At 41.2% G+C, this 22,300-nt stretch overlaps 1 protein-coding gene across 1 annotated transcript in view; it reads left to right on the top strand.

Moving 5' to 3' along the window:
* Window positions 1-22,052, top strand: part of tmem121ab (transmembrane protein 121Ab) — a 50,178-nt gene extending 28,126 nt beyond the window's left edge. The window contains exon 2 of the mRNA XM_074616047.1: window positions 18,583-22,052. Coding sequence (XP_074472148.1) covers window positions 19,439-20,377 — 939 coding nt within the window. The 5' untranslated portion in view covers window positions 18,583-19,438 and the 3' untranslated portion in view covers window positions 20,378-22,052. The remainder of the gene's footprint in view (window positions 1-18,582) is intronic.
* The last annotated feature ends 248 nt before the right edge of the window (window positions 22,053-22,300 follow it).

Raw genomic sequence — 22,300 nt, 5'->3', positions numbered from 1 at the left:
CAATACCTCATTTGTTATAATATAAAACTGGAGACTTTTGGATTTTTTGGTGTTGTTATTAGGACAAGCAGTCACAAAGCAGCTTTTTGTATGTCGGGCAGGTTAACATTAGTCCCCTGACAACTCTCCATTAAATAGTTAGCTAGCAACAAGCAACACGCTAACATCGCATAGCCCTCAGTCTGAAACGTAACGCCAAAGGTCAATACAATATTGCAGATATGTCTGATTCAAATTTAAACGAACGCACCCCGTTCGGCTACCAGATGCTTTCCCTTCAAAATGTACGGCATACTCGAGTGAGCTTTTCCCCACGCCATTGTCTCGTACCACAATTTAGTTTTAAGGCATAGTTGCTAAATATAAATACATATTTACTTGAAGTGTGGGTCGATCACCTTGTTGTTGATCAGTTCATTTTTATCAATCTGTGGAGCATGGCAGCTCGCCATGACCAGCTTTGCTAACGCTACATTTTGTGTGACAAGAATGATGCTTTTGCCCGCCAGTGCTATGCACGTGCACGTTTGTTTACCGGTTACTCCTATAGAAACTAGAGCTCTGTGTTTTAGTCATCTGACTGTAATGTAACCTGGGAGCTGGATGCATTCATGATTTAAACAGATAAACTGGGTGGCCTGTTGATTGCTCCCGATGCTGCAAACTGTGTCAACAAGGGTGGTGGAGGCGTAGGCGTAGCTACTGGTTGTTTATGATTATTCTATCACACTACTACTTTACTACACAACAAGGTGCAATAAGCTACCCTTTAGGTACTGCTGGGTGTTTTTCAGCCCCTTGATTGAATAAACACACACCAGCACATCCCTATAAACTGTTGACATGTAACATACATTTCATTCGACAGGCTTTCATGAAAGCTGTATTTCACTGTTCAAGTGTTGACAGTAACATAATTAATACCTCAGATTTTAATTGCTTGTCTTAATGGCTCGGCTGCATTGTTGTTTGTAAATTAGTGCCTAGCATTGTTTGAAGAGCATGACATACCAGAAGTTTATTAGTGTGCCCCATCTGCTTGGGGGCCTCTTTAGGGCTGTTTACGTCAGACAACCTGATGTTCGTGTCATTGTTTGATGCGTGGTTTCAGATCTCCCTAATTGATGGGACGACAACAGAATATGCCATTAGTTTTAAGTGGACGTCAATAGTGCTTGATGTACTTGACAAAGCCCACTGTGTAGAAAGGTCTAACGGTGCAAATTGTTTAATGAATTACTTGCACCATGATAATGAATTCATGTGCAAGTAAGCTATTTTATTGATTCTATAAAGTCCATAATAGTTCCATAATTAATCCATTTTAGATGTGACGTGATTATTTTCTTTCATGTGCACATAATGAACTAACTGATGACCTATAATTGAGACTAAATGCATATTATGGATCTTGACACACTACATTTCAGAGGCAAATATTGCATTTTTTCCTCCACTACATTTATTTGATAATTTAGTTATTTGCATGTTCAGATTAATAATCCAAAATATAATCAACAAATAAATTATGATATAATGGTATAGATTAAAATTTGACTTCATTGATCCCTGGTGGGAAATTCACAAACTACCCAGCATATCAATTATATATAAAGTAATTAAAATTAGCCCCACCTTTACCAGCTGTAACATTAAAGTGATGTACACATTAATGCATCAATAACTATAATCCAATAATATAATATACATTATTCTGAAATGGGTCATTCTGCATAAAGAGCACTTTTACTTTTGATGCTAATACTTTGAGTACCTCCATCACTGACAACTATCTTGCAGGACTGCTGCCAGGAAACCTACTGAAGTATCAAAGATTACAAGTCTGCCAAATTCTTGAGTCACCTTTTTGCTTTTTGGCTTTTGGTTCGGTATGTTGCACAAAGTTCTGCTGATGTTCAGAGACAAAGGGTAACACTCAGTTATCATGGATGGCATGAGCTAAGTAGATGTAAAATAATAGATGTTTGCTTGCTAGCGTGCACTATTTTTTTTCATTTAATTTAATTTCTTAATTGGTTTAGTTCTTAATAGTAACTTGAGGTAGCTCAAATCAAGTAATCTGACTGGTTCATAGCCGTGATGTAATAAACACATACCACTGCTATGGCGTATAATCGTTTCATCATCGTTACGTGTCATCACTACTAAGTGCTGCATCACTGCAACACTTTGCATATATAAAATGTGATGCATTGCATTGTGGGATTGTTAGCAAAGTCCATCCCATGAACGCTGCTTTTTCGTTCCATTGATTTCACTATATAGTTCACAAATGTCCCACTTGCACAGTGCACTGTAGTAAATAGGAAGTGATTTGTGACACAGTCCATATCCTAATGAACTGCACATGTTGTCCCTCCCTCACAGCTGCAACAAAACTATCAGAGATGTCAATCACACACAGTTTATATGTGCCCACACAGTTCTAAGAAGAAGTAAGAACACCTGTGTGGGTGTATAATAGGTGTGTAGGGGCTTTAGGCCTTACTCACACAGTATGTGTCATGTTTGTCTATAGATCAGTGTTGGGCAGTAACACTGTGCTTTACTGAAAAACAGGACTTAAATCACTAGTTACATTACAGCTACTAATCACAGAAATACGTCTTTACACTTTAGGGAGGTTGGTTTGTTTGCTGTCTGAATTTCATGGGAGAGTTGTTATCAGTTTCCTCTCTGTGGGTTCAGTGGTGACAGGTCTGGTGCATGTTAACGGGGTGTGGGAGCTGGAGATGGAGGGAGGCAGTTAACGTCCACCAAAAGAGGAGGAATATATCTTTTGGTAACTCCAGTGAGCAACTTCCGGGTCTGAAAAGTGAAGCCAATGCAGAAGTGCCTTTCTAATAGCCAGCAGGGGGCTACTCCTCTGGTTGCAATAATAAGTCTGATTGTATAGAAGTCTATGAGAAAATGCCGAACTTGAGAATTCAAAACAGCAGTTCACAAACCAATGGGTCACATCACAGTGACAATGTCCACTTCTTATATACAGTCTATGGGTAACTCCAAGGTTTACATTGGAGTGCTTTGTGCAGTCACATGGGAGTAATAAGTAATCAATATTTGATTTTTCAATTAACTTGCCCAACACTGCTGTAACTCCACTACTGCATGTGTAAGAGCAGAACAGCTACTGCCTCACAATTGAAACATACAGCCAAATTATGCCATCAATATCAATTAACCATCAAGAACTGCACACCGCTGAGCAGATCCACCACATGCCAAAAAACTACCACAGTCTGTTCACAACGAGGCAGGCCATATTTGCTTGTACGTAGACAACATTTATAATGAGGCCTGAGGGAAATGACTGGTCGTATGCGAAGTATGAGCCACATCCAGTTGACAACAGTAGTAAAAATTATCACAGTTGTACAATTATCTCGGATTTGGTTCCACTGAGTGAATATAAATTGCATGACTCCTTCAACAGCACTTCTAAACTTTAGAGTCGTACTCAAACACACCTCAGCGGAAGCAGTTGCCAAGAAAATTCGACACCCCTCGGCGAGTCGCACGGCAAACAATTGTCTAATCCTGAGAATAAAATTGTTTTCCATTTCATTATCATACAAAGCAGGTGTCGCCTTCAGCAAACACCATGCCTGTGAGACACATTCAAAGTTTTGCAACGTTTTGTCCAATAACTGGTCTCACTTCACAGTAATCTGTGAATGCTCATTTTGAGGGTCGCCCTATAAGCTCGCTGGGTAGAGCGTGCACCACCTTGCTGCATGTCGTCCCCTCTCTCCCCTGCCTTTCCTGTCTCTCTCTCAAAATCAAATAAAAAAATCATCTTTAAAAGAAATTATAATAATCCTAGTTCGCTGCCAAACATCTCCACTCGAGGTAAATGATCTTAAATTTGGTCTTTAAAACCCATCATCCTTGAAATGGGGAACATTTCTCTCCCCTTTCTCATGGAAAGCTACCTTTTTAAGACTGAATGTAAGATTAAATGGCTTGTTGAAAGGGACAATTTTTTTTGCTTCTTTCTGCCTGGTTTTCACTCTCATCCCCGAGTCCCTGACTAGTAATATTTAAATCTGTTTCCTCTGCAAAGCTATCCATTTTAACTCCCAGCTCATTAGCAGCACTTCAAAGCCTCCCTGCATCGCATCTCTTCTGCCTTTTATTCAATCACGTGGAACAGCAACCCCTTGCTCTCTTGCATCAAATCCCTCTCCCTCCATCTCATCTCCTTCCTCTTTTCCTCTGGTTACTTTTCCCTCTGAGGACGGAGTATGAAGGTGACTGGTGTTGCCCTTTAGTGCACATCTGTTTCATGCAAACCTGTGGGAGCAGCAGCGGGGAGAGTGGGTGTTTCATTGAGATAGAAAACAACAGTGAGTTTTAGTGGTTAAAACAGCAATGGGTAGAAATGGAGAAAGTATAATTTAAAAAAAGTTATTCTTAGAAAACCGTAGTGCATGAGATAGGTAATCTGAAAAAAAAATCTTGTGCCTCTGTGTCCTCTGGTGTCTTCATGGCATCTGCAAGATTTCACCGACCGGAGGAAAACAACCAATCAGAGCCGAGTTGGAGTCTGCCGTCTCTGAGCAGCTGTCAGTCACTCGGGAACTCCTACCAAACGGTCAAACTAGGCAGCGCTGATCAAATATGAATAATTATTATGTTACTGTAATGCATATTTCTTGCGTCAAATGTTTTCAGAAACATCTTGTAGTGTACTGTTTAGCTGTAAAATGAGAAAGTTTGTGACCCGGCAGAGATCTGTTGAGGAAATACCAAGCACCGCCCACCAGCCAGAGCACAGCCAATAGGAACGCTCTCTCTCTCTCTGAAATGACCTGTGATTGGTCAAAGTCTCCCGTCACAGGCTAGATTTTTTAAAAGCCTGAAAACAGAGCCAAGAGGAGGTGCAGAAGTCTCGTTTTCTCTCAGAACACTTGAATTATAATATGCTGAAAGGTTATTATGGATTGATTGCTCAATGATGCCAAAAACCTTTCTGCCTACTGAAGCTTTAAACACCACCCAATAGAACTGCAGGATTCTTCTCTGCAACTCTGCATTTTCAGATGCTATTTTGCTGCATTAATCCAACACAGAAATGAAAAATACTGAATAGGACCGGTGAGGTTTTGATGTCTTTGGGAAGTCATTTTGCCCTCAAGTGGGATGGAAAGCAAACAGAAAGGAAGCGTGACCGGAATGAGGTACGGATGCCTCCTCCCTTAGGGGGGCCAGATTAGAAATGGCGACAGTGAACACTGGAGGAGGAATTGCAAGGCATGGCAAAAGAGCAGGCTTTGGAGAGGAGAAAGCGGGGGAGGATGGGCGGAGGGGGGGAGACTATTGACACAAAGATTAAATGGATCTCCCTGTAAAACCGCTGGATAAAAATCACTTCTGTCCCTGGGTGATCACACACCCAAATTATCATTAGAGAAATGAATATGAGAGCTGGTATCGCATGGAAAAATCAATATGCTTGTTAAACTCTTGCATGGGTGAATTAAAAGCTAGAGGAGTGCGTAATAGTGTGTTACCACGGTAGAGCCATGCCAGAGATATTTGTCAGAGCATGTGTGTGTGTGTGTGTGAAGATGAGGGCTAATGGTAATCACTGCGGCACTTTATGCTCTTTTTGTGGCCCTTCAATTTAAAAAATTAAAAGGGGTGTCCAACAATCACTTGAAGGGACAATCCAATTATCAGTGCGAGGGGTAGTTACAGTATGTACGCGCTTGAAGGTGTGTTGTTTTTTTTTCAACAGAAGGGATTAAAAGGAAGCTAGACTTAATTATTCAGCCAATTCCTAATTGTTATTACTTGAGTTTAAGTCGCAAAACCAAGAGCCGGGGACAAAGCAGCTGGGATTTATATGTGGTCCCGCTTCACTGACTGCAATCTGGGAATTTTGATAAAAGTGAGAGAAAATGAGAGGTTATTTCCAGGGTTGCTTCGTTGATCAGAGCTGACAGAAGCATTAGAGGCTAAAGCACTTTTGGGTATTAAAGTGTATTTATAGGTCAGCGGAAATGTCCAAGACCAGAGGTGTAACCTGTAATAATTCTTAGACTGAGTGGGGTTTCCCTTTTATAGTATCGGGTTTACACTGATAGCAGTAGTGGTAGCGTTTCCCCCATTTCTCACTGGGTTTATTTCATTTAGTCCTCTTAAACAATGACAAAAGGGATCTTCATAGGCTTTTTGCTGAAGCATCAATCAAATTAAACGACATGTAGTATTGGCAGAACATTATGTTTTTTATCCTTAAAGCTAATCAATACTTTTATAGAACAATGGCTCAAATATAATGTGAAATCCACAGAGGAATATCAGCAACTCTGCAGTTCCCCTCAGCTCTAGCGTTTTAGCCGATTTCAGCTCATTGTTTTAGTTTTATGACCTGCGACTTTACTGGTTTTTGTTCACTCTCACCAGTCACCTCAACCTTGTTTCCAGCCTCAGCAGGCAGATGATTTTAACAAGAAAAGCCCAATGTATGCTAATTGTCCAACACCCAACAGCAGACACACACAGTTAGCAACTAGAACATAGTGGAGTATTCACTGTAGCTGCTGAAGAGCCAGATATTTCCCTCTGGAGTTGGTGGAAACCAAAACAAAAAGAGGTAAAAGGAGAGAGAATATTGGACTTCAATTTTGCAGGTGGCCAGAAACAATTTTAAAATGAATGCTAATGTTGCTCGCTGGCGTCTGCTGGATGTGGAAAATGGCACTTTTGTCATATCAACGTTAAAATGTCACAATATGTCAGTGTTGTGTTTACAGCTTGTTCTGCCGCCTACATGTGGCAAAAAAAAACTGTAATTGCTGTTTTTAAGTCTTCAGAAACAATTTATAGTTTTATTCTTTTCAGGCGAACTTCTTCCCTTCATTTCTTGTCCCTATACTTTTGTTTTGTAATAACACTAAGCTTTGATTGATGCTTTCAAATGATTATTTATATTTACAGACACACAGTGCTATACAGAGAGCTGATGTGAAACCACAACTTTCAGATTTTTGAAGAATAAAAACCTCATTCAAAATCACACTGACAGTTGTAATAACACAAATTAACAATAAATCCAGCCCGGCAATGTAACCTTCCTTATCGCTGAAAACACACCAGAGCAGCGGCGAAGTGCGGCCTGAGGCGAGATGCCATGCAATGTGTGAGCTGCGGGCATTAAGATTCTGCGGCGAAGTGTGGCCAGATCAGTAAAACAAGTCCTGTGACTGCAGTGACATGTTGACCTATATTACAAAGAATCTCTACCCGCCTGAAACACATGAACACACCTCTCGGCCACAGAAAAATTGTATTATTGCGGCGAGCCACACTTGGCCGCAAATGCATTTTGGGAGATCGGATTGCAGTCGGATAGTGCCTGACCTCATGAAAGTAAAGGTTTAAATTCACCCAAAACGCATTGAGGACGGATTGTGATCCAATCGGCCAAACCACCCTGTCAGCGATGCTTTGTGACCACATTGAACACAAGTGTAAATGCAATTGCGTTTTCAATTCACATACAACAACTACGTGGGCGGAAATACGTAATGCTAGGGTAGTCCCGACTACCGATTACCATGTTTTGGGCTCAGCTCAGCGTCTCCTCTCCTTATCCCTCTGTGTGTGCACAGACGTACCTCAAAGTCACATTTGAAGGCCCTCTCTCCCCCTAAACGGCGGCGTTTGAGGCTGATGTGTCCACACATTACACACCGCCTCTCCGGCAGTGCCCGGCTGCAAGCCTGTGCGTAGTGCAGCCTCCGGAGGCTTCCTCTCAGCCCTTTCAGACGGAGCAATCAGATCTCAATCAGATCTCAATGTGGACACTGGAGACACATATTAATACCAGGTGCAAATGTAATCAGGTTAAATCATGTCTGGATACAATCTGGATACGAGATGCATTTTAATGCCAGGTGTAAAGGGAGTTTATGTCGTGCGATTCACTCTGTTTGTCTAGAAAGTAATGGAATATTTTGACAGGAATGGCCTAACACAGCTTTAAAGTTAGAGAGAAGTGGGTGGAACTCTAATGGGGACTATAGTTTATGAATACTAACAAATAAATCATAGTTCAACTTTGATAAAATCATAAAATGTTCAAAATCTAATAGCGAGTTCTGTAGAACAGAAGTTTTGAAAGTGGGAGGCGGGCCTCTCCAGGGGGGCTTCAACAGTTCCAGGGGAGGCTATTACATTATATTAGATATCAAGAGGAGATCACATAGAATAGCCTAAATGTGTGTGATTTAAAGAGTTCAGTAGTTTTGGGGGATTTTACTGTCCCACTTTCCCAGAGTCAGAAACTAATAAATGCCTCAGGACAGACCCTTTATGTATTTACTGTAGTCTGAAGTTATATAACATATATAACAGCGATATAAAGCAAGCTTGGCTCAGTTGTTGAGTGTCTATGGATTCAAATAACATAATCATGATCCCATAGGCATCCGGGCATCGAGCGAAACTGAGCAAGTCAACTAAAGGGGGGTGAGGGGGTGCCTTCTTCCAAGCTTTGTCTGAGGGGAGGCCCACAGTCTCAGATTGATAAACCCTGCTGTAGAACACACTCATTGATCGAAGAACATGGGTGGTAAGCCCCAAGATTCAATGAGAGATTACATTTACAGAAGTTACAGAAGCTGGAACAGTTGTAAGGGGCTTTCAGTGGCATCAGGACTTTCTGTACTATACAGTAAGGCAATAAATAAGCTTGAAACTTTTGATATTCCAAATAATGGAGGACGGAATGTGCCAAAATCAAAAATGAGAAAAATCAATGAATAAATTACTATAAATAAAATAATATTAAAATATATAATATTATTATTATAATAATAATACATATATATATATTACATAATAAATATATAAAATATAAATACATAATATTTCAAATAAATGTAGGCATTAATTAATTAATTGATAAATGTGACAAAAATTGATATTTCTGTTTTAATTTACTTCATTTATTTATCTTTGTATTAATTCCCCTATCTACTCTTCTATTTAATTTCCCCATTTATTTATTTCATTAAGTTTTTTATTTATTTATTTTTGCATTCATTTTAAATATATTTCTAAATGTTTTTATTCATTAATAAATTGTATGTATTTATTTATGTATTTCTTAATTTAAACTGCTTGTTGCTTCTAAAAGTTATAATCTCAAAGATTTTTATTTAAATAAATGTCTGTTGAGTCACTATCTATCATCACATATCTGTCATTTCTATTTGTGTGCAAGTACATTAAAAACAGAGTCAAATTCCTTGTATGTGCACATGTACTTGGAAAATAAATCTGATTCTGAATGAGGTAACACAATGGTGATTGAGCCTAGTGTGGATCAAGAAACACCAGACTTTGGCCCAGGAGACCGGTGTTCGTATCCCGAGTGAAACCAGAGGTCAATGTTGATTTATTTGTCACGTAACTACCGTACTTAAGTTATGCTTCTTCCGGAGTTATTTTAACCCAAACCACGATCTTTACCTAAACCTAACTAAGTAGTTTTGTTGCCTAAACCTAACCAAGTTGTTTCCTGTGAAGACGGAAGTTTATGTATGTTATGTAACGAGCGGAAAATGACACGTGTTGCTGGACATTCGTAGGAAAACACAGGAAAATGAGGACTAACTTATCGTAAACTATCATACAAAGCATTGTTTGAGGATACGTTGCTCTGGGAAGTGAGATCTAAAAACTACAATTACCGCTTATCGCCATAGGTGCCGCCAAAGAGAACAAAACGGAGATCTTCAAGATTGAAACTTTAAACAAAAAGGTTAAACATTTCACAGCCGCAGCCACTTAAGCAGCATCCTTTTTGGAGCGCCTCTTGTCTCGTGTATACGTTGGAGCAACTAGTCATCTTTGCCCCTCGTGTCAGTGACTAACTGCTGGGTGGGATGTCAGAGGGCTGCTCTTCACTTTGATGGTGACTCACTGTGGCACGGTGCCTTTGATCCTCTCCGCAGCTTTGTGAATAAAGAATACACTTTGATTGACGCTGCGCACATTATGACCGTTTGAGAGTTGGCAGGGGAGAAAAAGACACGTCTGTCATGTTGAAAAGCCCCGTCTACGCCGCTCTGGGCCAAGTTGGAGGAAAGCACTTTTGAGCTGCTTTTTTTACGTCTAAACCTATATACAAAGCCTATTATGGGAGCCTACCCTGCACAGCAGCTATCTATCCTTTGTCATGTGCAGCGTGTTTGATTTCGGCAGCGTTTGATCAACACCCACGGCTATTTAAAAGCACCGACAGCCCGAATACAGATTGAGTTAGTTGCAGTTATGTGCTGAAATGAACGTTCAGTGCTTATCACACACACACAATGTGACATGGCAAAGTAGAGTGAGGATCAGCCTTAATCAAGCATAATGGGTGATAAAGTGAGCTTAGCCACTGCTACAAAACACGGCCCTCTTCTTCGTTTCAGATCCTCCTCGGTATTCTAACCCAGTGCAACCTCATAAGCAATTACAAGCATATTATGCAGGGAAAACAAGAAAACAAGAGAATGGGAATCTAAGAGCAGCAAGCAACATACAAAACGTGTGTATTGTGTTTTGATTAAGTGAGGTGTGCACAAAATAGGTGGAAAGGACTGCCAAAAATATTGACAACAAAATGCAAAACAGGCGTGTTTAGAATTCCAACAGAGCAGCAGACTGATCCATTAGATGCAGTAGATACACTCTGTGAATAATGCATCACAGACGAGGCTAAGCCCTATAAGGGCAGCTGAGTTTGGTGCTTTTATTACGTTAAGGAAATGTGCTGAGCGCCTGAGAGATGTCACACACATTCGTCAGTGCGACTGGGGGAATCAGGCTGACATCGGTTATCGGAGACACGTCTTAACATGTATTCAGGGATTTGGGGATATAATACCAGTACGGGATGTAAGCAATCAGTGTGTGGTTACAGAGTCAGGATGTAAAAGATGGGATAAAGACGTGACCTAAGGCTGCACAATAAATCAAATAATTTATTAATCGCAATTAAGGCTTTCCATAAATAAATGAACTTGGATTGACTCCAATATTGACATTTAAAATTAGGGCTGTCAAAGTTAAGGTGATAATTAAAATAAATAATTTGTTTTAACGCCACTGATTTCTTTAATGCATTAAAGCAACTTGCAATTTTAGGTAGTAGCAGGCTCAGTTTTAAAGCTAGAGTGTAGATACTGGTATCAATGAAACTAAAAAACCTGAGGAATCCATTGGTACTAACTATGTCATACTAGCTTGTTGTAAAGGAGGCTAAATAAAGCTCCAAAAGTACGCAAAATTTTGGCGAGGAAAAGCTGGCATGGTCATTTTCATGACCTCTGACCTCAAGATATGTGAATGTAAATGGGTTCTATGGGTACCCACGAGTCTCCCCTTTACAGACATGCCCACTTTATGATAATCACATGCAGTTTGGGGCAAGTCATAGTCAAGTCAGCAAACTGGCACACTGACAGCTGTTGTTGCCCATTTGTCTGCAGTTTTGATTTGATCATATTTTTTATGCTAAATGCAGTTCCTGTTTGGGTTTCTGGACAATATTTGTCATTATTTTGTGTTGTTAATTGATTTTTGATCCCTCATTTAAATCATTATGTCCTAAAAGTTTTAAAATTAACTAATAACCAAGTCCAGAGTTCTTTTCCTCTGCATAATTTACGTACATCAGACCCACGGGACTGAACCGCCCTGCACGCTCATATGATATAGCCGGTTCTGCCGGCTTCCTGCTAGCTGTATGTGGCTGTAATAATGGATATATTGGCTGTAATTCATCACTTTTATTATCTTATAATACATCCATGGGCTGTATGCTGTAAGCCTGTACCGTGGTGGATGTATTAACGTCTCTGTTCCCAAACAACCGGCTATCGGCCAGTAGCTAGTAGCACTACTAGCATGACATAAACAGAATTTAATGTAGTTGTAGGCTATTTGAGAGAGACATTAAATATATGACAATAGAATAAAATAATTTAAGTTTTTTTTGTACGTCACTTTGTAGGCGGAGGTTTTCCTGGCATGCGGTAGTCATTTTCAGTCCAAAATGGCAGAAGCATACTGCTGCTGGCGCTGATGTTGCAATGGTACAACCAATTGTCTTTCACCTCTTATCAATATACGTTCTTTGATATTGATCCAAATAATCGTGATCGTCATTTTGACCATAATCGTGCAGCCCTTACGTTATCCTGTCAGCAACCTTTCAGGCAGGGAAAGTGTGCGTGTGTACGAGCCTTCAGACATGCACATGTGCGTCCATGTGTCTATACTGTTTCTGTGTGTAAACAGGCGTTTGTTCAGCTGAGCTGTGCTGAGCTGTACTCTGTGTACTGGGCGAATTCAAAGCAATCTGCCACCTCTCCCAAAACTAGCCGAGCGCCGACTGTAACACAAAGGACGGCGCGGAACACCTGCTGAGATGATGTAGATGGCTGGCAGCCAAGACGACATATGGGTCTCATTTCGGCCCTAATGAAGACAACCTGACATAAATATCGAACAAAACGGACCGCTCTTGAGACCTGAGCTGTCCCACCACAGTGTTGCTGACATTGACTCAAACATTTGATCATCCGTGGGGTGTCGAGGTATTAGAAAGGAGAGCGGGAAGCGCGGAGTGAAAGCAGAGTTGGGGGGGATGTAATACGATACATTTAATGCATAACAATGCGGCTTTCCCAAAAGCATAAACATCTCCGTCTTCTTTGAAGCTCACAGGTAACACAGCATACCATCCGCAGTTGCAGGATGAAATGATTTTGCTGCTGTAAACAAGCTCACAGCCCTCACAAGGTGTATGAAGTGTCAGCGCTGGAAGAAAAGCTTCTTGAAGCTTGGAAGACTTTACTATCCTTAGGCTCCGAGCCCGTGTCAGAAAAGACAAACATCAATAGCGAGAACACAGGTAATTAAGATAAGTCAGAGCTTGAAAGGAAACTGTTTTCGAGCATATTCAAAAGCAGCACCTGGAAACGGCGCCGTTTAAACAACCTATACCGCTTCTGATTTGATTTCTTTTCCACATGGTAGAGTGGATATATCCTGTGCCAAAATACTGTTCTTCCAGCTCTACTGACTGTCTTGTTCTTTGACCCAAACAGACCTCCTCCATGTTTTTTATAACAACCGGAAAAGAAACCCAAAAAAAAGTAGCAGCAATGCCACTTGCTGCCCCAACCTTTGTTCTTGTTGTGATCCGTGTGGAAGCCTGCGGCCAGTCAGGGAGGCTAACTGTTAATATAACTGCCTGACAAGGAAACTCGGGCTGTTTAGAGAGATAATGGCCTTGACCACGGACACAGTAATAGCCTTCCCTCTGCGAAGAAATGTTGCGCTGCCAGTTCACAGCCCTCCATGTTGCCTTTTTATAGTACACCATAATTAATACGCTGTAATTGAAGCATATAAGCAAAGCTGAAATGTACAGCGGGCGATACACAGAGACCTCTTGCTCTCACTGGGGGAAAAAAATCAAGCAAAGATGTGAAATGATAGTCGTCACAGCTGTCAAATCACATATCAACGCACATTATTTCCGTCTTTATTCTATTCTAATCTTCCGACACAAGTTTTGCATTATAAATGCTGGACAGAATATGCTAAACACAGCAGAGCTCTTTTTCTGTCATCATCTCACAAAAGACAAAGGCGCTCTTCTACAGTATATGACAGAAGAGGATTAATAATCATCTATTACTGCCAAAGTTCATCAGCTTCCTGTTTCGTAGGGCGCGCATGTAGCGCCGAATCACGCCGGTGACATCTCGGGAGCCATGTTTCGCAGCTGGAGTCATAACTCCTGGGAGGTTCAAACCATCCAATTTAGCACTCTCATATTATCGCGCCGGCTGTAATCCGTTCATTAGGGAAACAATCTTAAAGTAATTTTTTGATAATTAATGGCATTTAAATGATGATGTGATGTTCCGTATATGTGGGAGCAGCCTTCCTTATAGCATGTTAATGATCCACAGCATTCTGCTAATCAGTCAATTAATCACCATCCTATGAATTTAATCTCTTACTTAGGCAATGTTCTACATAATGGGTTTTAAACATTCAAATTCATGCTCGGATTACAAATGAGGCTCGTTCTGGTGTCATGCTCTTCTTAAGCTGGGCCTGACAGACTTTGATTTTAGATGTTATTAGATGTATCGTGTCATTTTTCTTCTTCAGCACACAAGGTTATGTCGCAGTGACACAGCACAATGCATCAATTGAAATTTCGACAAGGATCTATTAAAGCTCTATGGTTGTTTTTCCTGTATATCCTTTATGGGTGTGCATAGAGTTCACGTTCTTCAAGGGGGGTATTTTATGATGAGAAATAACCTCTCCACAATCTCTGGGTCTCATTGAAAAACCTCAAACGCCCAGTTTGCTTTGGTGATTTCCCACAGACAGCACAGCTGAAAACCAACTCATGTTTATTTATCGCATACTTAAATCTCTCATATCGAGAGCTCAGTTAGTCAAAAAAAGGGGGAGTGAAATAGAAGCCTTTGATTTAGAAAAGTAAACACAGTGGTGGAACAATTTGTAATGCATTTCTGAATTGGCTTTTGAAAATGAATCCGATCAATATCACTAAAAGGTTAGCAATTGTTTTTCTAAGCTGATCTGTAAATGGCAAGAGCGCAAGTTTAAGCTTTGGCCTTCAGCTTCTGTTAGAAATACTGTTGACGACACATTTAATTAAGGTCGTAGCATTTCGTATTTTATTGATTTTGAAGGAATAGTTTAACATTTTGGGAAATATGCCATATTTCCATATATCTTTGGACAGAGCCAGGCTAGATGTTTTCCCCTTGTTTCCAGCCAATGCTGAAGTGCATTAATCTTGCATTCTTTCTAATAGCCAGCAGGGGGCGACTCCTCTGGTTGCAAAAAGAAGTCTGATTGTATAGAAGTCTATGAGAGAATGAGCCTACTTCTCACTTGATTTGTTAACTCAGTAAACATTGTAAACATGAGTTTATGGTCTCAATCACTAGTTTCAAGTCTTCTTCAATACAGCATGATGTTCATTTAGTGAATTATGGTCCCATTTAGAGTCAAATAGACCATAAAGCAGGGGATGCTTTAGGGCGTGGCTACCTTGTGATTGACAGGTCGATACCACATTGACATTTACAACTGCTTGATGGCTTATTAGAGTGAAACCGATGAGCATCAATGGATTATTAACATTTAGAACTGCCTTATTACCAAATAGAAAGGATAAATACCCCCTGATAATCATTATCTTATACCTTTATTAGATAGCGATAGAAAAGAGACGAGGGAGAGGGAGAGAGATAAGAAATAACATGAATCAACTGACCAGAGCCAGAATCAAAACAGGTATGTTGTAGTTGATAGCGCTGGGGAGCTCCCTGTTGCTTTGACTTTGACCTTCTTTAAGTCTGTCTCCTATCTTTATGGAAAAGCAATGCTGGAGCACCTCTTTTAAGATCAATATTTAATGTTTATACACACTGAAGGCTTTTGAAATTGTCAGTTTTTTTATCACATTGAGATATGGTGAGAAATACTGAACTAATCTGTGGCAAACCAACAGGTCAGGGTTAACCTGTTCTTTGCTTTGCAGAGCGTTAGAGTAAACATTATCAATATCTGGGTCTGTATGCCATCTAAAACTACCCTCAATGCACTTTTTGTGAGAATGGTGGAATATTTTGGGCGCATACTATAGAGACGAGGGCTGTACCGAATAGTTCGAAGCTTCATTCACGTTTAGGGCTGCACAATATATTGGGTTTTTTTGCGAAAGATATGACATTGCACTTGTTTGTTCAATAAAAGAATATTGGAAATAATTTCTTCTCACTTTTTTAATTCAACAAGCAATTTATTGTATTTTAACAGAATACTGAAAGCAGCAGAAAGGCAGAACTGAGTACACTTTAATATCTGTTTATCTATCACAAGTAATATCGTTTTTACAATATTCAACAATGTTATTTCATACTTTCCTCATATCCTGCAGCCCTAATAATGTTGATATTCAAATTCTAAATCAACATTCAAATGCTGGACAGCATTTCTCCTTTTTTCTGCATGTCTATTATTCTGTTTAAACCTGGTATTTCTGCATTTTCTGCAGATAAAGATCAGGCTACACTAATGTTATTAGTATCATACTGTTTGTAGAATTAGATCTCAGTGGTGGCTGCCTAGGATTGTTACCGGCTCGTGTGATCAAAACACTTCCAATAACTCCAGAGCGTTGTAAAGTCCAAAAGACAGAACTTATTGAAAAAAGATAGATGTTATCATTTCCAAAAATGTTTTTATCTCACAAAATAATCTCAAACTATATTTGTTGGCGTTTAGCCTTTCAAAAACAACATTTTCACTGGAGTCAAAAAATTGCCTTCCCGCTTGCTGCACACAAAGGGAAGCACGCACTTGTAGCAGCAATCTAAAAGCACCATAAATTACATTTATATAACCACAATAACAATTTTATTTAGGGTAATAATCAAGCTTCACTTGAAAACCTCAATAGAAACTTTGAATGTCAAAAAAATTACGGTACAGCCCTAAGAGACAGAAGTTTCATGGTCACTTGCTTTTGCCAAACAAGTTTGGTTATTAGAGTCATATCTTGATTTGAAAGGTACCTGAGCTGACAGAAACACTACTGTGATTTATTTGTGTTCTGCCTCAACGATCCAGTGACAGGAGGAGCAGACGAACAGATAAATTCTAATTTCTCCTGAAGCTCACCAAACACAAACCGAGGGAGACGTTTCTGCTCAATTAACACATCTCACTTTCTTTTACTCAGCCTTGTTCACTCGCTATGCTAATATATCAGACACGCTGTGTTATTTATGGACGAGGCCAGTGCACAAGGTGGGCTCCTGCTGGCGAGTTAAGCGCTCGGCATCTGTACAGTTTCTTTTTTAGAAAGAGCTGTAAACGTCCGACTGGACTGTTGATGAGAGGCCCTCCCCGACCCAACCCGTCACACGCTTCAACACACACATCAGCTGGAATATTAAGCAGGTCAAAAAAGAAACACCTTGAAACACCATCCAACAAAAATAGACTGTAAATGGAGAGTGTAAATGGTACTTGAACTGAAGGTAAAATAAAAAGGCGAGAAGTGTTATTATCAATATGCAGTTTGACACGTTTTAGACACTGAGCACGCACGAAGGAGACAGTTGAAATGGGGGTTTGTTTTCTGTGTGATGAATTCTGACACTCCATGAAAAACACTAATCCTCCAGTAAAAATTATACTGCAATCATAATGTCATTCAGTTTAGATAATACAGTAGGGCTGTGTATTGGCGATACAATACATATAATTTATACAGGGGTAATGATTCAATATATTCTGATATATTGCAATTTGTTTCAATCTTATAGCATAAAGACACACCACTACATGCATAAAATCTGGGTACAAAAAGTCTATCTGAAACGACCACTATGGGGACTAACATCATTACACATGAATACAGTTGGGCTCATTGGATCCACAAGAGTCTCAGCTTTCCAGTCATACCCAATTCATGCAATTCCAAATCTGTTTAGGGACCTCTGTGTGAAGAAATATTCAAATACACCATTTTAGAATAGGTGAAAATAACACTTTTGTACTGCATGCAAACAACTGCATGGTTTTTGCCAAGGGGAGACTCGTGACTACCCATATTGAACCCATTGTCATTCACGTATGTTGAGGTCAGAGGTCAAGGTACCCTTTTGAAAATGGCCATGCCAGCTTTTCCTCAACAAAATAATATAGCATAAATTTGGAGCGTTGTTTAGCATCCTTCGCGACATGCAAGTATCACGTGGTTTCCTTAGGTTATCTAGTTTCATTTGATGCCAGTACCTTCACTCTAGCTTTAAAAGTGAGCCCGCTACAACCTCCAAAAGACAGAATAGCGGCCATGTCCGTCGCCGTTTTTAAGAGGTTAATTACATATCAATGCAGTTTTTTGGAGACACAGTATCGCAAAAGATAATATTGCAATACTCATCTTTTGATATTTTCTTACATCCCTAAACTACGGTACACCAGACTGACTCAAAACGTGCAGGAAATGAACTCTTTGCCATTGTTTTTCCCATTTACCTCCTCCTAAGAAGAAAATGTAGTGCCTACTAATGGAGAAAAAAGAAAGCTACTATATGAGACTTTCAAATTGGTTTCTAGAAATTCTGGTAATAAATCCTCTATTAAATCAACTCCCAAAATTAAACTACCGGGTATTATGCCCCCAAATATGCTGACTATAATAACATTACCATCGAAGCATATTAAGCTATGCATCCAGATGTCTTGTGACACATCACAGACAATAGAGAGGTAATGACATCCTGAAGCGATCTCACTGTAACATGTGCAAAATGATCTACGCTATCAATAGTAAAACAGGCCTTATTTGACAAGCTGACACATTGCTTGGCTCCTCATATGTGGAGAGCCGTTGGCAATGAAAACTGTGTTATATGGCCCAGTAGTGCTGACAGGTTTCTTTCTCCTTCTCTTCTGCCCTCCCCCTCTTCTCTCTTCCAGGCTGTGGAGAGGCTGGCACGTGGCAAGAGGCGGGGGGGAAGGATGGATCTTCAGCCCGGTGTAAGAGCCTCCCCCCAGGGAAGCCGGCGTCGGACGCAAGGCCTCATGGGCCGTTGACCTGCTGTCTCTGTGATTTATGGCGGCTGGGGGCCTCTGGCCACTGCAGACTCCTCTCCTCTCTCTCCTCCGTTTCCCTTCACACACACTGCAGGATTGCAAGGAGCCACACACACTGCACCACCGTCTGCAGGAGTATCCAAAGAGGAATTCCTCGCGCATGCTGAGCTGCGGCACGGGCACGCATACAACTCCTGCTTCCTACACGGCATCATACAAAAATAAACACCTCCATAAACATTGGTTCACTGCAGCACCGTGTCCCGCAATCCCATCACATGTTCAATAGACGGAGCCTGCTCTCACAGTATCCTCCGTTTGACTGTGTGTGGATTACTATCAGTCATGGTGTGTCAGCTGTAAAGCCGTTGGTTGTAGCTGCTGCTCAGGGGCAGAGGCGGATCAATGGAAGTGCGTTGAGTAACGAGGTGATGTTCCTGTTTTCACATGGTCTGAGAGCAATCAGCAGCCTCCACGCACTGCTCTGCTTCTACATTGCAATAACCGTCCTCCTCTACGGACTATTAATGCAGTGACTTATAGTATTATTCTAATATTAGACACACTAGCTGGACATTTGCTCCTGTGCACGCCACAGCTGTCAGAGCACCTTAAATACTATTTTTCTCTCTCCGACCGTAAAGGTTTGGAGTGGACACAGTGCCGTGTTTACCTTCTGGACTATTTTTTGCTTCTGAAAGCTGGGGACTGAGAGTGAGAGCCTGCAGGTGCCCTCGCCATGGTGTTGCCGCCCCCAGACAAACGTCACGTGTGCCTGACCACCATCGTCATCATGACCAGCATGGCCTTCATGGACGCCTACCTGGTGGAGCAGAACCAGGGTCCCAGGAAGATTGGGGTGTGTATTATAGTGCTGGTGGGGGACGTTTGCTTCCTCATAGTGCTGCGATACGTGGCGGTGTGGGTCGGTGCCGAGGTGCGCACCGCCCGGCGAGGATACGCCATGATCCTCTGGTTTCTGTACATCTTTGTCCTGGAGATAAAACTCTACTTTGTCTTCCAGAATTGCAAGGCAGACAAAAAGAGTTTGGAGACGGTGGCCCGGAAGGCTTTGACGTTATTATTATCCGTCTGTGTGCCGGGTTTGTACTTGGTTCTAGTGGCTCTGGATAGTATGGAATATGTGAGAACTTTCCGGAAGAAGGAGGACATGAGGAGTCGTCTATTCTGGGTGGCTCTGGACCTGCTGGACCTGCTGGATATCCAAGCCAACCTGTGGGAGCCCCAGCGGACAGGCCTGCCCATCTGGGCCGAGGGCCTGATGTTCTTCTACTGCTACATCCTGCTGCTCATCCTGCCCTGCGTGTCGCTCAGCGAAATCAGCATGCAGGGCGAGCACATGTCGCCCCAGAAGATGATGCTGTACCCGGTTCTGAGCCTGGTCACCATAAACGTGGTCACCATCCTCATACGAGGCGTGAACATGGTTCTGTTTCAGGACAGCCGCGTTTCCACCATCTTTGTCGGAAAGAACGTGGTGGCCATCGCCACGAAGGCGTCCACTTTCCTGGAGTACCGCAGACAGGTGAAGGAGTTCCCCCACCCGCAGAACGCCATGGCACTGGAGCTGCAGCAGAACAGCCACACGCAGCCGCTGCCCAACGCCACCAGTTTGCCACATGAACCTTCGCCGGCGCAGGACGTCATCGACACATGACCGCCAGCGACGGACTGAGCACCATTAGAAACTGACTGCTTTTTATGAAAGCTCCGGGAGTGGAGGTAGATAGAGAAATCAGCTGCATGACAGGATAATATTCTGCTCTTGTCAAGCCCACACGAACTGCTGTGAAACCATAAAAGAGATTTTCAGCATCACCTGCCTGTCAGAACATATTGTAAACCTACACTTGACTCTGAGTGCAGCGTGCAGACTTTGAAATCAAAGGTTTTTATCGTGCTATTGTGTTTTTAATTGTTTCAAATGTTTTAAAAGTTCAAACTTTTATTAGAGACAATCTCCACAACGCGCAGCCCAGTGACATTATGTTGTGTAAAATGGACAGTTGGTCCCCGCTCGGTGAGTATCTTGTGTTTTTTAAAGGTCACTTTTTCAACAGTGCATTTGTGGCATTTCCTGTGAAATCCAGCACCAAAGGACGTACCACTCAGCGTGAAGCACTGACAGGAGAGGAGGAGAGGAGGAGCGGAGAGCGACAAGGGTCAGTCATGGGGGGCTATCTGTGCTGTGCTAGAGCAAGGTTGGTGGCAGACGAATGCTTTTCCTTCTGTTTGGTTCTGCTGAGAAATGAGCTCTGTGGAAGCTGCTGCCTCGGTCAGTGTGACGCTTTACGACCAAAGGTCTGATTAAAGCACCGGAGCTCAGCACTATACCATCCACTGCAGGCATCCAAGCGTGTGTTTTACTGTGTGTGTGTGCGTGTGTCTATGTGCACGCACACTAGTCTGTAGAGTATGTGTGCCTGCAAGCGTATACGTGATCACCACAGGAGGTTTGGGTTACTTCAAATTGTTTTGGAACAGATGTGAGTGGTTGATGTGTGTGATGAATTGCAAATGAGACAAAATATGTAGTGATGTCAGAAAAAAAAAAAACTAATACGATGGGGGTAAGATGCTTTTTGTTTCCTGTACTGTACATTCCTCGAAAACTAGCTGAAGCCTTGAAGTCACAGAACACAGAGTCCAGAGAGCGCCTCACTGAAGAATTGACAAAAGATAAAGCATAAATACTAAAACATACAAACAGAAAATACTTTTTTTCTGATGTTCTTCAGTTTATTATTATTATTATTATGATTATTATTATTATTATTATTATGTATATTCTTTACTTGTTGGAGGCCAATGATGTTTTAATAAAAGTATGAATAAAAGAATAACAATGAGAGCATGGTTTATTTTTCCAAATAGATCATTATGATTAAATATATATTAGCTTTAGCTAAATTAAAGGTTCACATTACGATATGCAGAGCATCAATAAATCATCAAACAAATATTTGCAATGTAAAGATATGGAGGAGTAATGTCTACCTGAGCAGAGAATGAAGCCACTATGAAACCAGTGATGTGACTGGCTGAGAGTAATGATCACCACACCTGCTGATCTATATTCACCCAGCCGTTTTGCACATTGCGCTGCTGCAGATATGAACCAAATTAGAAGGTGTGCATGGAGACGCCCACACATGTAAGCCTACAAAACCTACCACCTTGCGCTTTGCATTTATTATTAAAATTTCAACTGAATATTAAACTGAGGGTGCAATACATGCTTGTGCACCCTCGTAGAACCGGAACTGTCACTTTCTCTTCCTCAGGACACAGTCACATATGCGCCCGAGGCGATATTGGTCTAAAAAACACAACGCGATGTGAAGATTCACATTGATCTGCCACATGTTCAAGTCCTACCTAGCACAAAAAAACAGATTGTGTTCGGGTAACAAAGTAACGCAGCATTACTTGGAATAACTGTAATATAATTACTGTTTTGGAAATTGTAATCCCTTACAGTACTCGTTACTGGGGAGGGTAATAAAATTACAGTAATATTACTGAGTTACTGCCCAACACTGGTGTGGAGGCACTAAATATGCTTTGAGTTTCGAATTTA

This window comes from Sebastes fasciatus, chromosome 18, assembly GCF_043250625.1.
Source record: "Sebastes fasciatus isolate fSebFas1 chromosome 18, fSebFas1.pri, whole genome shotgun sequence".
NCBI lineage: Eukaryota > Metazoa > Chordata > Actinopteri > Perciformes > Sebastidae > Sebastes > Sebastes fasciatus.
Note: the sequence above shows the minus strand (reverse complement) of the source record. Positions and strands in the feature narration are given on the sequence as shown.